The sequence below is a fragment of the Zingiber officinale genome, chromosome 9B, assembly GCF_018446385.1.
Source record: "Zingiber officinale cultivar Zhangliang chromosome 9B, Zo_v1.1, whole genome shotgun sequence".
Lineage (NCBI taxonomy): Eukaryota > Viridiplantae > Streptophyta > Magnoliopsida > Zingiberales > Zingiberaceae > Zingiber > Zingiber officinale.
Genome location: NC_056003.1, coordinates 8,973,135 through 8,987,111, shown reverse-complemented (window position 1 = coordinate 8,987,111; position 13,977 = coordinate 8,973,135). Strand labels below are relative to the sequence as shown.

The following is a 13,977-nucleotide window of genomic DNA, read 5'->3' as shown; positions in this document are numbered from 1 at the left end:
GTAATCCGCAAACAAACTCATCCGATGTGGAGGAAGACACTTAAAGCCAACGTGCAAGTTTGAATGCATCACTTACAAACCAGTAATGGAGACCGTGGAATTTAAATAATTCCTCTCCCACTTAGTTATTTAAAACGAGGAATTTTAACATGCACACACACACACAGCACATATAAACAACATAAAAGACAATAAATATGAAAAATAATTTTCCAACTATTATGGCCGCATCCATAGTTGTCCTCCGTGTGCCACCAACCCTAGCTGCCGCCAACGGGTCATGTCGTCGTGTCTATCTTGCTTCCTTTTCCGCTGCGCCTCTGGTCCTCAAATAGCACCACGCCTCACAAGGATACGATCCGCGATAAAAATACAATTTTACATTTAGCAATCCTATATTCCACAAGGGAATGTACATGTAATCTAGATCGAACAGAATGTAAAATCCTAAAACTAATACAACTCCTACTGTATTTAATAATTATAATCATGCACACACATAAAATGCCCTCAACATGTCTGAGGGTCCAAATCACACACAAACACAATAGAGACATAATAGTTAGAACTAGGATGTCTACAACCACAGAGTTAATCTATTTGTATATCCTACTATTATCATGCCTAAATTTATGTATGAAAAGTGCATAATTTAACAGAAAACCAAACACATAGAGGCAGAAAACTAGCTTTGATACCAATTGTTGGCGCTACTCAGAATTCTGTTTTGTTTCCCATATACAAAAATTTTTACAAGCACAGAACTTTTCCTAGCAACCCATGTGTTTTTCAGAAGTTAAACTTGGATTGCAAACGAAACTTAACATTATTAATCCAAGTTCAACCCATGTGTTCATCAGAAGTTAAACCATATTACAGAAGTTGATTAAATATCTATTTCAAGGATTGGCTTCCAGGTCGTTGGTGAGGCACTCGACCTTCTTGGGTATGGGATCATCCACCACTTCCTAGTCAAAGCCTTTCAAAGAAATTGAATATTTAAACTCCTTATAGTAAACCCTAGGTTAAACTACAGAGACCTCAATCAAAGCACAAGATCGCTAGCCTCTTGTGTTGGTACTTCAGGATCCATACAAAGGAAAAATAAACTAGTACACAACAAAAACTATTAACTAGTTATACTTTTCTTTGTAGCTTAAAGACCTCTTGATCTTTTGCTGTATTCCTCTCCTCCTCTTGAGCGTCGTGTGGGCAACGATCTACCAAGACGCAAAAACCACCCAAGTCCTTCTTTCTTCCAAGACTTTCGACCACCAAGGGATCAAAACTAGGAACACCACCTCTTGTTCTTGTTTCTTCCTTGCAACTCGTCGGCCACAAGATGGTTGAAGCCTCTTGATGCCGCCAACCTTAGGTGAGAAAGCAAGGGGAGAATAAGAATATGAGGGGGTCAGCCATAAGGAGAATAGAAGAGGAATAGAAATTGTGTAGATGATTATTTCCTCTAAGGCATCATCTATCCTCTTTTATAATCCTTGGTAATGGCTAAAAAGGAAAGATTTTAACAACAATTAAAATCTCTCTTTTAAATTTCGTATTGTGGATAGCTACAAAAGAAAAGTTTTAAAATTAAAAATCCCTCTTTTAAACATTGTAGATGGTTACAAAAAGGAAAGATTTTTAAAATTAAAATCTCTCTTTTAAATCATGGTTACACAAAAGGAAAGTTTTAACAAAAATAAAATCTCTCTTTTAAACCATTGTAGATAGCTACAAAAGAATTTTTTTTTTAATTTAAAACTCTCTTTTAAAACCATGTGGATGACTTCAAAAAAGGAAAATTTTTAAAATTTAAAATCTTTCTTTTAAAACATTGTAGATGACTACAAAAAGAAATATTTAAAAAATTAAAACCTCACTTTTAAATCCATCTTGGCCGGCCCCTTGCTTGTGCACCAAGCAAGGATGTGGTCGGCCATAAGGATGACTTGGGTGGATGCGAGACTTTATACATAGAGGCTACAATAGGGATCTAGAGGAGGAATTGGTTTTGGCCTCCTAATGAGTTTGAGCTTCCTGTGTTCGACCCGAACACCCAACTCAAGTTCATCAATAATAACTAATACCACTAAAGAGTTATTATTAAACTACCACACCAATCCCATATTACATTATGGGCTCCTTCTTATCATGAGTGCATTAATCTCCCTGTGTTTAAGATATCGAATGTCCATTAATTAAATGAGTTACTGACAACTCACTTAATTAACATCTAGCTCCAAGAGTAGTACCACTCAACTTCATTGTCATGTTGGAACTAAGTCCACCTGCAGGGTTTACATGACAATCCTTATGAGCTCCTCAAGGGGACATCATCGTCCTAATAAATAGGACATAGTTTCCTTCTATAATCAACAATACACCATATAAATAATATTATTTCCCAACTTATCGGGCCTATTGATTTAACGAATAAATCTCACCCTTTGATAAATTAAAGAAATAAATACTAAGTGCATGTGCTTGTTATTATATCGGGATTAAGAGTACGCACATCCATAATAACAGAGGTTCTGTTCTTTTATGCAGTTAGTATAAAAGGAACAATCTCAAATGATCCTGCTCTATACACACATAGTGTACTAGTGTAATTTTATAGTTAAGATAAACTAGTATCAAATTACACTACAACCATTCTAATGGTTTGTCCCAATCCATCTTGGTTGTGAGCTTCTATTTATAATTTATAAGGAACTGATAACATGATCTTTTGTGTGACACCACACACAATGTTATCTACAATATAAATTAAATGGACAACTATATTTAACTAAATGCAGACATTTGACTAATATAATTCTCATTTTAAAATAAATATTTATACAAAAAGCTAGGCTTTTAGTATACATTCTAACACAATGGACTATCAATTGGAGTATCCCTATAATCATAGCAACTTCTGTCACGTCCTCTCCTACTTCTTGTTCCAAAAGGTACTGGTTCACATTGAGGATTGACTATAGGATCACTTGATTGAGATTGCATGCCTTTATTTTCTATTATTTTCAGTAATTCTTTCACCCTTTCATTCAAATGCATGTTCTCCATTGTTAGTTCCTTAATTCGGTTTGCTTGAATAATATAGTTAGAACATCCCTTTCTATATCATTGTCTTCAAATTGTAATGTCTCCATTGGACGTGGAATGTCATCAATGAAATCAAGGTTCACAATCAATGAATTTTCATATTGGGTAGGGATTAGATCAATCATAACCTGTCATTTTATTAAAACAATGTTAAAAAAAGCATATTAACCTAACTTAAGTAACAGTTTTCAAATTTTATCTCTTCAGATGAGACTCGGTCCAACAAATCTCTCACCTTACTAATATGTGAAGGAATATTCCTCCATTATTTATTCATGCTCCTTCTATTTTGTCTGATTTTTGGATTGGAATATGCTCCAAAAACCATGCTTGATTCATCATCACAAGTGTTAGATATTCATACATGTCTGCAAAAATTTTTTACATTTAACATCAAAAATATATTCACTGCCAAAAGACTAGCAAAACCCTTTAGGTAACGGAGGTTGGTGTTGCTATGTATTGTCTGAGTTGATGAAAATATATCCCCAATCTTAGTTAATTGTGGAGCCATAAATTCATGGATAGCTTCAACCTAGTTGAATCTAATAAGATTTTCAAAATCATTTACTATATCTATAAGACATAAAGGGACCTTATATGTACTAAAAGGAAATAAGACACACACAAATATATACAAAATGTGGAATTTATAAAATAATAAAACATCATCTTCTTCTTCAATATGATTGGCATAAAATTTAAGCAACTCTTTAATTCTTGATCTGATAGTTTTTTTTTATTTGAAAAGTAAGTTAGAAAGAGGTCACCCGATGCTTTAGTTGAATTTATCGGAACCGAATCACCACGGTCTGTAATACCAAGCAACAATGAAATATCTCTTTTTGTGAAGGCAACCGGTACACCTAAAAAACTCAAATAATTAGTAATCTTCTACGACAATATCAATATTATATATGATAATATCATGGCAAATGAGGGCTTGAAATTATCTAATATCGGGCCCAATGTTAGGACTGATATTCAATCATATCAGACCCATGTTAGGCCCTCATTTGCCATGATTTACCAATAACCAGGACCATCAGTGGACCAACATAAATAAATATTAAGATTTTTAAACTATTTTATTTAAATAAACTACTACTTCATGCTTAAATTTCAGAATTATAAGTTATACCTGAGAATCTAAATATTTGAGAACTTGAATCCCAATTTTGAAATATATTGATCAATATACCACGGATATACTGCATTTCTTGTATTTCCAAGAAAATACTAAAGGGGGATTGTTTGATCATTGTATGTGTCGATGATGTAAAATAACACATCCATGATATCTTCCTTTCTTTGTGAATGTTTTAAAAAACTATTAAAGTGACATAACACGCTGTTCCAATGTAGTTTCTGTCCCAACTAGTTCGGCCTTTGCAAATCCGATGGTTTTGAAGGTGATACCTTTGCCGATAATTTAACAGCAGAGGATGAACTACCCAACCCACTTGCTTCCGCTATTATAAAAGGAGAGTATTGACAGAAACCCTAAACTTCACAGCAGAGTATGAACCACCCATCCCACTTGCTTCTACTGGAAACGCTTGATGTCGTCTGACGAACATACGAAGACACTTAATTAGTTTTTTGATGGGGACGATCTCGCAACTAAAATTGTGCGAAAGATTTTCGCTGTCGAAGAGTTAAGAAAAGCGCGTAGGTTGCACGGGTTGAGAGAGGGAGAGAGAAATATATTGACACTATCAGCATCCGAACCATCAATGACATTTTTAAAGCTAAACAACTCAAATGTGCTTTGGAAGCATTAAAAAATGGGGTGGGGAGATATGATGTTGGCGGGAGGAGTATAATAGGAATTTCACATTTTGTAATACACCTTTTGGTACTTATAAAAACATAATACGTCTTTTGATAAATAACATACTCTACCTACGTCTTTTGGTAAAATGTTGAAATTTATTTATTTACTTTTTCGAGCATAATCTAAATTTTTCTATTAGAAATTTTATCATTTTCAATTAATAATATCATTATCCTTTGTAAATTATATAAAATATTTATTTAATATATAAAACTTATATTATTTTTAACATGTTATAAATAATTTAAAATTATAAATATTATATAAATTAATATATTTTTATACACTTAATAAAAAATTAAGAATTAAATTTTAAATAAATTTATTTATAAAATATTCTAATAAATCAAATTTATTTACGATAAGAACAGGGACAGTGATTCAGTGAATGATGAACCTAACTCTTTAGGACCCTTCATACTTTGATCATGTAATTCGCAATATGCTTTTCGTGGGCAAAATTGATCCCTTTATGAACAGTTATGAGTCGTCTCCTATCTCCCTTATGTGCTAGTCACTATTCCGAAGGCTAGTAGCCGTCCGTGATTTATCTCATCCATGTTGACCTTGAGACGGATTGACAGGGATGCTGAGGGTGAACGTATTCGCCTTTTGCCACAATGAGTCGTCCCCTATCTCTTTACGCATAATGTGCAACATTCGAACCAAATGATTATCTGAACCAAACATTTGCTATACACATGCTGGTGATTGTTCCAACATTCCGACAAGTAGCCATTGATCAGAACTCCACCTTAGTCGTCGTCCACAACTTGACTGGCTTGATCTAGACCAGGCAATCCACCACCTCTAAACAGAATCAAGATCGTATTTTGCCAAGTAGAAAACCCCTCATCATTGTCTCGAAAGTGGAAGCAAAGTATATATTAGTTTTACAAACATCGATCACAAATGAAACGTCCACAAGCTCATCATTTATTATCATCATGTTGTTCTAATGCAAGTGTAACAACCTTCTCAGGTCCGTAGTACAAAGGATTCAGACTACTGACTACATTGGGGACAAAAACCATGAACACTATCCGATCTGCTATTATTCAACTGGTGATATTTATTTAAACTCTGACTAGGAGCTAGAAAACTAGTTCAGAAGTGTTTAATCTTGTGTAATTCTCAAAAAATCAAATGTTTATGGGAGGAGACAAGTGTTCATGCTAACGATCAGTGAACTCGATTAGCTGGTTCACGACGCTTGGTTCGGCAAGGGTGCTAATGTCCCCGAGCTCATCAAGCTGTTTGGAAGCAATTTTTCGTAGGATCCGCCGCATGATCTTTCCACTCCTAGTTTTGGGGAGACCCGGTGCCCAATGAATCTTGTCTGGGGCAGCAAATGCACCAATCTGACATAAAGGCCAGTTTAAGTTTGATATCTTAAGGATGCACTGATCGAAGTCCACAACAAGAAACTAATATTTTCAAAGTGTTGCAAGTTTGGCAATCAAAGCCCATAAACTACACTGAAAGGAACTGGAGCTTACAATTAGTATGGCATTTCATGCCTTGAATTTGTGCAAGAATGCAAATGACTAGACAAAAAATTCAAGATATCTATGACTAAATTGACTGCAAGGGCAGGAACAAAAGGGCTATCAGCTTTATTTGATGCTTTCAAAACAAAAGGGTTAATAGCTAAAGACTTAAAACCATCTAAAATGCAAACTTTGTAGTTTAGGAGTTCAAAGTTCTATCAGGTAATGTTTAGGAATATATTGGAACAGACCTGAGTTCTGACTGCCAAAATGAGGCTTTTACGAACTTCATCTGTGTAATCCACTCCATCCACCAGGGTGACAAAAGCATATATGCCTTGTCCTTTCACCTGAAGCAACAGAAAGAAAAAAAAGAGTATAAAATCCTAGTAGTTCCGGATGAAGCTTGAAGCCTGAAGCACGAAGCTAGAGTTTCACCGGATGGTCGACACCAACTACGGCCGCTTCTGCACAGTGAGGATGATAAACAAGGGCAGATTCTATTTCTGCAGTACCAATACGATGTCCACTGCAGGCAATTAATAGTTTTTCAGTCATCAAGGCGCCAATTTGAATACTTGCACCTTTAAAAATGGAATTGACATGTGTGCTATAGGACTATAGTAAAGCATACACAAGATTTGCATTACCTGACATTGATAACATCATCAACTCTACCAGTGAGCCAATGATATCCATCCTTGTCCCTAATGATTAGAACAAGATGATCAGAATAAAATACAGTCTAAGAGATCATAGATGAACACAACTAACCTGCGGCAGCCATCACCACTGAAATAATAACCAGCAAATGGTTTGAAATATGTGGTCTCGTATCGTTCATGGTCACCGTAAAGCGAACGGAATATCCCAGGCCATGAATTTTTGATGCAAAGATACCCACTGCATTCACCTTCCAATTCATTTCCTTTCTCATCAACTATGACCGGCTGTAATTTGTCACAACTATGATTACAAATAAGTGCAAATACTTAGTGATACTCTGCATCTCTACTATCAATAGCTTTATTCATACCTGAACACCAAAGAATGGAAATGTAGCAGAACCTGGTTTCTGTGGCCAGGCACCCGGTATAGGTGTGATCTGGATAAGTTGAGGAAAATATCAGGGAATGGGGATAAGAGAAACAAAAGGATCAAGCAGAACATTTGCGCGTTAAGCATTGACATGAGCAACAACAGACCAAGAAGCCACCGGTCTCAGTTTGCCACCAAGTATCTGATATAGGGCATCGAGAATCCCCAACTACATTGTAGAACCATCTAAAAAATTGAGACCAAAATATGTCAAGAAACATGTCGTATAGAGAAGAATACATAGATAAGAGTAAAGGCATTGTACCTCCAAGCAGATGGGTTAATAGGTTCTCCCACACTTCCTAGAACACGGAGAGATTTACGAGAATATCGAGTAACATACTGCAAAGAGCACTATGTTTTAGTAATATCAACAATAATGCAGACAAGAATCTGCAGGGTTTAAGGAATCAAATTTGAAATTTTCACACTGACTATGGAGAGATACATTGTTGATGTTGCAACTAAAGCAAATTTCATGGCAATAGTCGTGACAATGAATTACTGTAAAAGAGAATAAGAAAAGATACAACATGATCAGTGAAAGATTATCATGTTTACCTCATCACCCTCACGCATGAGTGCTCGCACCAGTGTAGGCGCTGTGTAAAATAATGTGACCTTGTACTTGTCAACGATATCCCAGCATCGACCAGGATCAGGGTAACTTGGAGCCTGTAAATTTGACTCAAAACATTTTGAAACCATACACCAAAATAAAAAAAAACATTCATTAAATCGATAAGCTAATTGACTCGACACAGCAAAAAAAATTTAAAAGATCACGAATATTTACCCCTTCAAAGACTAAAACAGTAGCTCCATTCAAAAGAGGGCCATATGTAACATAGCTATGTCCAGTTATCCAACCACAGTCAGCAGTACACCTGAGGTCAGAAGAACAAGAAGTAGAATAAGAACACTACACCAACAACTATAATAACAACTAGCCATGTCAATCCCAACTGTTTCTCATCTCTGTTACATTAGTTTTATATTTTTCCTAAAACCTGCAATGGCAATTTGAAGTCGGGAGAAGAAAATTGACCTTTTTTACTGCAATGAATAAAAACAATGCATTCGACGTCATAAATTTCAAAGATAGTTGCTTTCTCTAAGACGTTCACACACTTCCATAACCTCAATAGGGGGTATAAAGCATACCAGTAGACATCTGATGGCTTATAATCGAATGCATACTTAAATGTTGTTGCAGTGTATACCATATATCCCCCAGTTGTGTGCAAAACACCCTTCCCACAAGAAAGAAATATGTCAAACTTAAGAGCGCAAGTCAAAAGAACTGGTGTTGGCAGCTTTGGCTACCTTTGGCTTTCCAGTGCTACCGCTCGTGTACAAGAGAAATAGTGGATCTTCTGCATCAACCCATTCCACCGGACACTTCGTTGGAAATTGTGGAACCACTTCCTATGACAAGACAAATTACAGTTGTTAAAGAGAATGGCACTGAATAGTATGATTATGTAGGCAAATAATTTAAGAAATGGATGTATCAATAACCTGCCACAAGATGTCCCTTCCATCCTGCCATTTGGTATCTTCTTTTTTCATGGTTGACTGGTTTTCATAAACCAAGCATAAGTCTGAAAAGGAAGGAAAGCAAAAGTAATGTCGATGAAGATAAGATATGACCTTTCAGTGAAAGTTTCTGGGGAAAAAATAACAAATTTGAGAAAGAAAGAAGTTTAAACAACTATTCACTTCTGCATAACAGAAGCGGATGATCATCACCAATACAACTTAGTTTATTTTAATGCAAAGACAGCAACTCAACCACCAAATCTGAGGATGACACTTAATAAGGATGAAAAGGCTATTGCTAATAGTGGAAATAACTCTAATTCCACATATAAACAGGCATTAAGAAAGTTTATAATTACCAACTGCAATTCCGTTATTGGCAGATTCAGCCAAAGCATTATCAACGATCGCCTTCAGGTTTATCACTTTGGCTCCTCTACTCACTGCATTGCTGCATACTACGACTTTTGGTTTGCAGTCAATAATTCTCTGTGCAAGAGATTCAGCAGAGAAGCCAGCAAATACAACCTGAAAGGGAAAACACCATTAGATCTCCTCTCCTAATAGCAAAATTCAATCCATATAATCTTGAAAATCTTGTGAGGAATGTAAAAGAACTGTACCGAGTGAACTGCGCCGATGCGAGCACATGCCAACATTGCAATTGGCAACTCCATCAACATGGGCAGGTAAATGACAACTGCATCCCCTTTGCTGACGCCGACATGCTTTAGGTAGTTGGCCAACTATTTAAAGACACCGAAGATTCATTGCCAACTGCCACTTTCACTAACTTAAACCGAGAAACAGATTGAACTGAACATACCTGGCAAACCTGATCCAGTAATTGGGCATATGTAAGTTGCCCATCTTGGCCTGGCTCATTGCCTTCCCAATACAGAGCCACCTTATCGCCGTTCCCTGCCTCTATGTTCCGATCCAGGGCATTGTAACAGATGTTCGTAATGCCCCCTTTGAACCACTTCATTCAGAAAAGACAGAGCACGATTCAACTAATGAAATAGGTCCAGAAAACAGGGCAAAACTTACACTTTTCGATTAAAAAGACAAAAAAACTACACCGACCTCAATCTTAACCGGTCCCTTCCTCACGTCAATATTCTCGCTGTAGACGTCCGGACTCCACCTCTTCTTCCAGTAAAACTGCGCAGCGATCTCCGACCAAAATCCAGCAGGATCTTCGATAGATCTCTTATACATTTTGCGATACTAATTCATGAAACAGTGAAAGAAAGATTTGATATATAGTCATGGTGGATTCAAAAAATTATATGATATATAAAAAAATTATAATCTTTACTGTTTCGACAGTGCTTGAAAGGAGAAGACAAAGGGACCTGTTCTGGGGAGGAGACAAGGGCGTCTCGAGAGAACTCAGGGGACGGGAAGATGAGATCGTTCTCCTCGGCGGCTAGCGCCTCCCCTAGGACGACAGCGCTGAGGCGGGAGATCCGGCCGTTTCCAGACGGGAGTCGCGGCATGGACTCCACGTGCCGGGGGAGCCCGACTGAGAGCAACCGCGACGCCGCCGATCCGGGATCCGCCGCCGCCGCCGCCGCCGCGCAGAACGTAGTCATCGGGAGCGAGGCGCGGCACGGGGGAGGCGAGCGCTGGCGGCCGAGGTGGAAGCGCGAGGTGGAGAAGAGGCGGCGCGTCGAAGCTTGCGAGGCTGTTGCTGCTGTCGACGTGATCAATGGCGTACAGAAACAGGCGGACGACATGGAATCCATCAGTAAAAAGTCAGACGGATCGCCAAAGGGAATCCAAAATCCAGGCTTTTTTTTCTTCTCAACGCCGCCCGCCGCTTCCTCGCTCCCTCCTCTCCCCGATCGATCCAAGCCTTCTTTATTTCTTCTCCCGGACACTCTGTCCCCGCGTACTGCTGGCGGCCGCGGTTTGCGGGAGGTTAAACCGACTCATCAGCTACAGAATCGCGATCTATAAATCAATCGTCAACGCTTAAAATGGATCAGCCTCATCTTCGTCATCCGTTGCGGAGATGGAATCAGGATGAGGCTGGATTCCTCTGGCGTCATCGTTCGCACTTCGTTTAATACTTGGGCCAAGTTTTCAATGTCATGAAATCGACACATGCAGCGTCTGAAACTGAGGTGGCGGCGTGGCTACCAACAAGTGACAAGTTGCGTGGGCCGTGGTTTGGGCTTTGAACGACGACTGCCACGAATAACAGAAGCTTCATGTGTTTTGAACACGAACCACAAGATCGCGCTATGCTATGATTGCTCTGATAGACGCTAGCAATTTATCTCGCGTCTGTCAAATCCTTCTTATCTGATTAAAGCTGCATGCAATCATAAACACGAACAAGGCATATGCCCTGGCACGCAGAGTACGAACTAGTAAGACAATCATGATGCATTGATGCATGACGTTGGATTGGACTATGAATATAATCCTCCCAGTGGAGTTTTTTTTTTAATGGACATTATAATAAACTATAAATGTTATATTTTTCCATTTTTAGGAGAATTAATGACCACCTGCTCGTTATTTGATTTGGCGTTTTCAAAAGTAGTATGTAATAGAAATATAAAAAAATTCATAATAACAAATTTCGTCCATGACGATCGATCATGATCGATCTTAAATCGGGATAAAAAAGGAGGATTACGTTAGATTGTCAGTCAACGTTAAATTATAATAAATATTTAATGAATAAATCTATTAAATTATTGTGCTAATGTTAGGTTATTTCCCGGAAGAAACGCGTTGCAGGGTCCGACTGTAACGTCTCGGTAAGGACTGTTACATCTCTAGAACTCGGGTGTAGTGATAAATATGTAAGAGTTCGCTTTACAACGTCTCAACAAGGACCGCTACATCTCCATGAGAACTTGGATGCAGTGTTAAATAGGCAAGAGTTCTCACACTATAGGTTATATAAGAACAAATATGATAGGAAACTAATAATCTAAGATTTGAAACATGGAACATAGAAACTCTCACTGGTAAATCAATGGATGTAGTAGATATGATGATTAGGAGAAAAATAAGTATTTTGTATGTACAAGAGACAAAATGGGCAGGTGAGAAGGCAAAGATGATAGAAAACTCGGGTTTTAAGTTATGGTATACTGGAAAGAGTAAAGTAAGAAATAGAGTGGGTATTATTGTAGATAGTTTGTTAAAAGATTAAGTTGTAGGAGTATTTAGAAAAGGGGATAGAATTATAGCCCTTAAGATAATAGTGGCGAAAGAAACTATGAACATAATTAGCGTATATGCACCACAAGTAGGATTAGATGAAGCTACCAAATCAAGGTTTTGAGAGGACTTAGATGAAATATTACAAAACATTCCACCAAATGAAATGATTTTAATAGGAAGTGATATAAATGGGCATGTCGGAGTGAAAAATGAGGAATATGAGAGAGTACATGGGAGTTATGGGTTTGGAACGAGGAATGAGGAAGGGAAAACTATATTAGATTTTGCGATAGCATATGACCTTATATTAGCTAATACGTTTTTTAAGAAAAGAGAAGACCACTTAGTCACATTCAAAAGTGAGAATAATAAATCGTAAATTGACTTTCTTATGGTTAGGAAGAATGATAGAAAGATTTGTAAAGATTGCAAAGTCATCCCTGGAGAAAGCTTAACTACCCAACATAGGGGTAGTAGTGTTGGATATATGCCTCAAACGTAGTATCAATAGAAAGAAAATATATACAATTCCTAGAATGAAGTGGTGGAAGTTAAAGGATGGGAACCAACATATATTTAAGGAGAAGGTAAAAGTACAAGCATTAGGTGAAATATACGATGACTCTAATACAACATGGAATAAGATGGTATCAAAGTTGAAAATAGTAGCTAAGAGTGTACTCGGTGAGTCAAAGGGGCATGCACCACTAAGTAAAGAATCTTGGTGGTGGAATGAGAAAGTACAAGAGAAAGTGAAGGAAAAACGAATAGCTTATAAGGAATTATATATTTGTAAGAACGAGGAAAACTTAAAAAAATATACAATAGCTAAGAAAGAAGCTAAGAAAGTAGTGAGTGAAGCAAAAAATGAAACTTTTGAACGGTTATATCAAAAATTGGATACAAAAGAAGGGGAAAGAAATATTTATAGAATAGCTAAAGTGAGAGAAAAAAAAAACAAGAGATCTTAGCCAAATAAAATGTATTAAAGATGAATGTAATAGAGTATTAGTAAACAATGGAGAAAAAAAGAGCGGTGAAAAAGGTATTTTCATCAACTTTTTAATGAAGGTTTAGGTGACCAACTTAACTCAGGTAATTTAATTAGGTCAAATGAGCATAGAAATTTTAATTTTTATCGTAGAATTCAAACTTCAGAAGTAAAACAAACTTTAAATGAGATGCACAATGGAAAAGTCATTAGACCAGATGATATTCCGATTGAGATATGGAAGTGCTTAGGGAAACAAGGTATTGAATGACTTACAAAATTATTTAACATGATATTGAAAACAAAAAAAATATCTGAATAATGGAGGATAAGTACTCTAGTTCCCTTATATAAGAATAAGGGAGACGTATAAAATTGTGCAAACTATAGGAGTATTAAACTAATGAGTCATACTATGAAACTTTGGGGAAAAGTAATAGAAAAAAGATTAAGAAAGGAGACTACAATAACAGAAAATCAATTTGGGTTCATACCTGGAAGGTCGACAATAGAAATTATACATCTTCTTAGACAATTAATTGAAAAATATCGAGACCAAAAACAAGATCTACATATTGTATTCATTGACTTAGAAAAACCTTATGATAGAGTCCCAAGAGAAATTATATGAAGAACTTTAGAAAAGAGAGGTGTTAGCGTAACATATATTGAACTAATTAAGGATATGTATGAGGACGTAACGACCAGAGTAAAGACTTCAG

General features: G+C 36.9%; 1 protein-coding gene across 1 annotated transcript; it reads right to left on the bottom strand.

Annotated features, from left to right (window-relative positions):
• Window positions 1-5,971: 5,971 nt before the first annotated feature.
• LOC122023872 (acetyl-coenzyme A synthetase, chloroplastic/glyoxysomal-like) lies at window positions 5,972-11,092 on the bottom strand. Its single transcript, XM_042582279.1, has 18 exons — window positions 10,434-11,092; window positions 10,162-10,305; window positions 9,902-10,057; window positions 9,699-9,821; window positions 9,435-9,603; window positions 9,055-9,137; window positions 8,860-8,961; window positions 8,698-8,786; window positions 8,330-8,420; window positions 8,095-8,208; window positions 7,799-7,875; window positions 7,641-7,719; window positions 7,472-7,540; window positions 7,210-7,385; window positions 7,086-7,142; window positions 6,874-6,964; window positions 6,687-6,785; window positions 5,972-6,306 (listed from the first exon to the last, which is right to left on the bottom strand). The coding sequence occupies exons 1-18, from the start codon at window positions 10,824-10,826 to the stop codon at window positions 6,121-6,123; spliced, it is 2,298 nt and encodes a 765-aa protein (XP_042438213.1). The 5' UTR covers window positions 10,827-11,092; the 3' UTR covers window positions 5,972-6,120.
• Window positions 11,093-13,977: the final 2,885 nt, after the last annotated feature.

What these genes read in the sequence shown, in the direction of transcription:
- LOC122023872 (XM_042582279.1), bottom strand. Translation starts at nt 10,826, where the DNA reads ATGGATTCCATGTCGTCCGCCTGTTTCTGTACGCCATTGATCACGTCG. An exon ending in AGGGACCGGTTAAGATTGAG is followed by an intron (nt 10,058 to 10,161) that starts GTCGGTGTAGTT and finishes TTCTGAATGAAG; the next exon opens with TGGTTCAAAGGGGGCATTAC. An exon ending in TTTTGGCAGTCAGAACTCAG is followed by an intron (nt 6,307 to 6,686) that starts GTCTGTTCCAAT and finishes CCTTTATGTCAG; the next exon opens with ATTGGTGCATTTGCTGCCCC.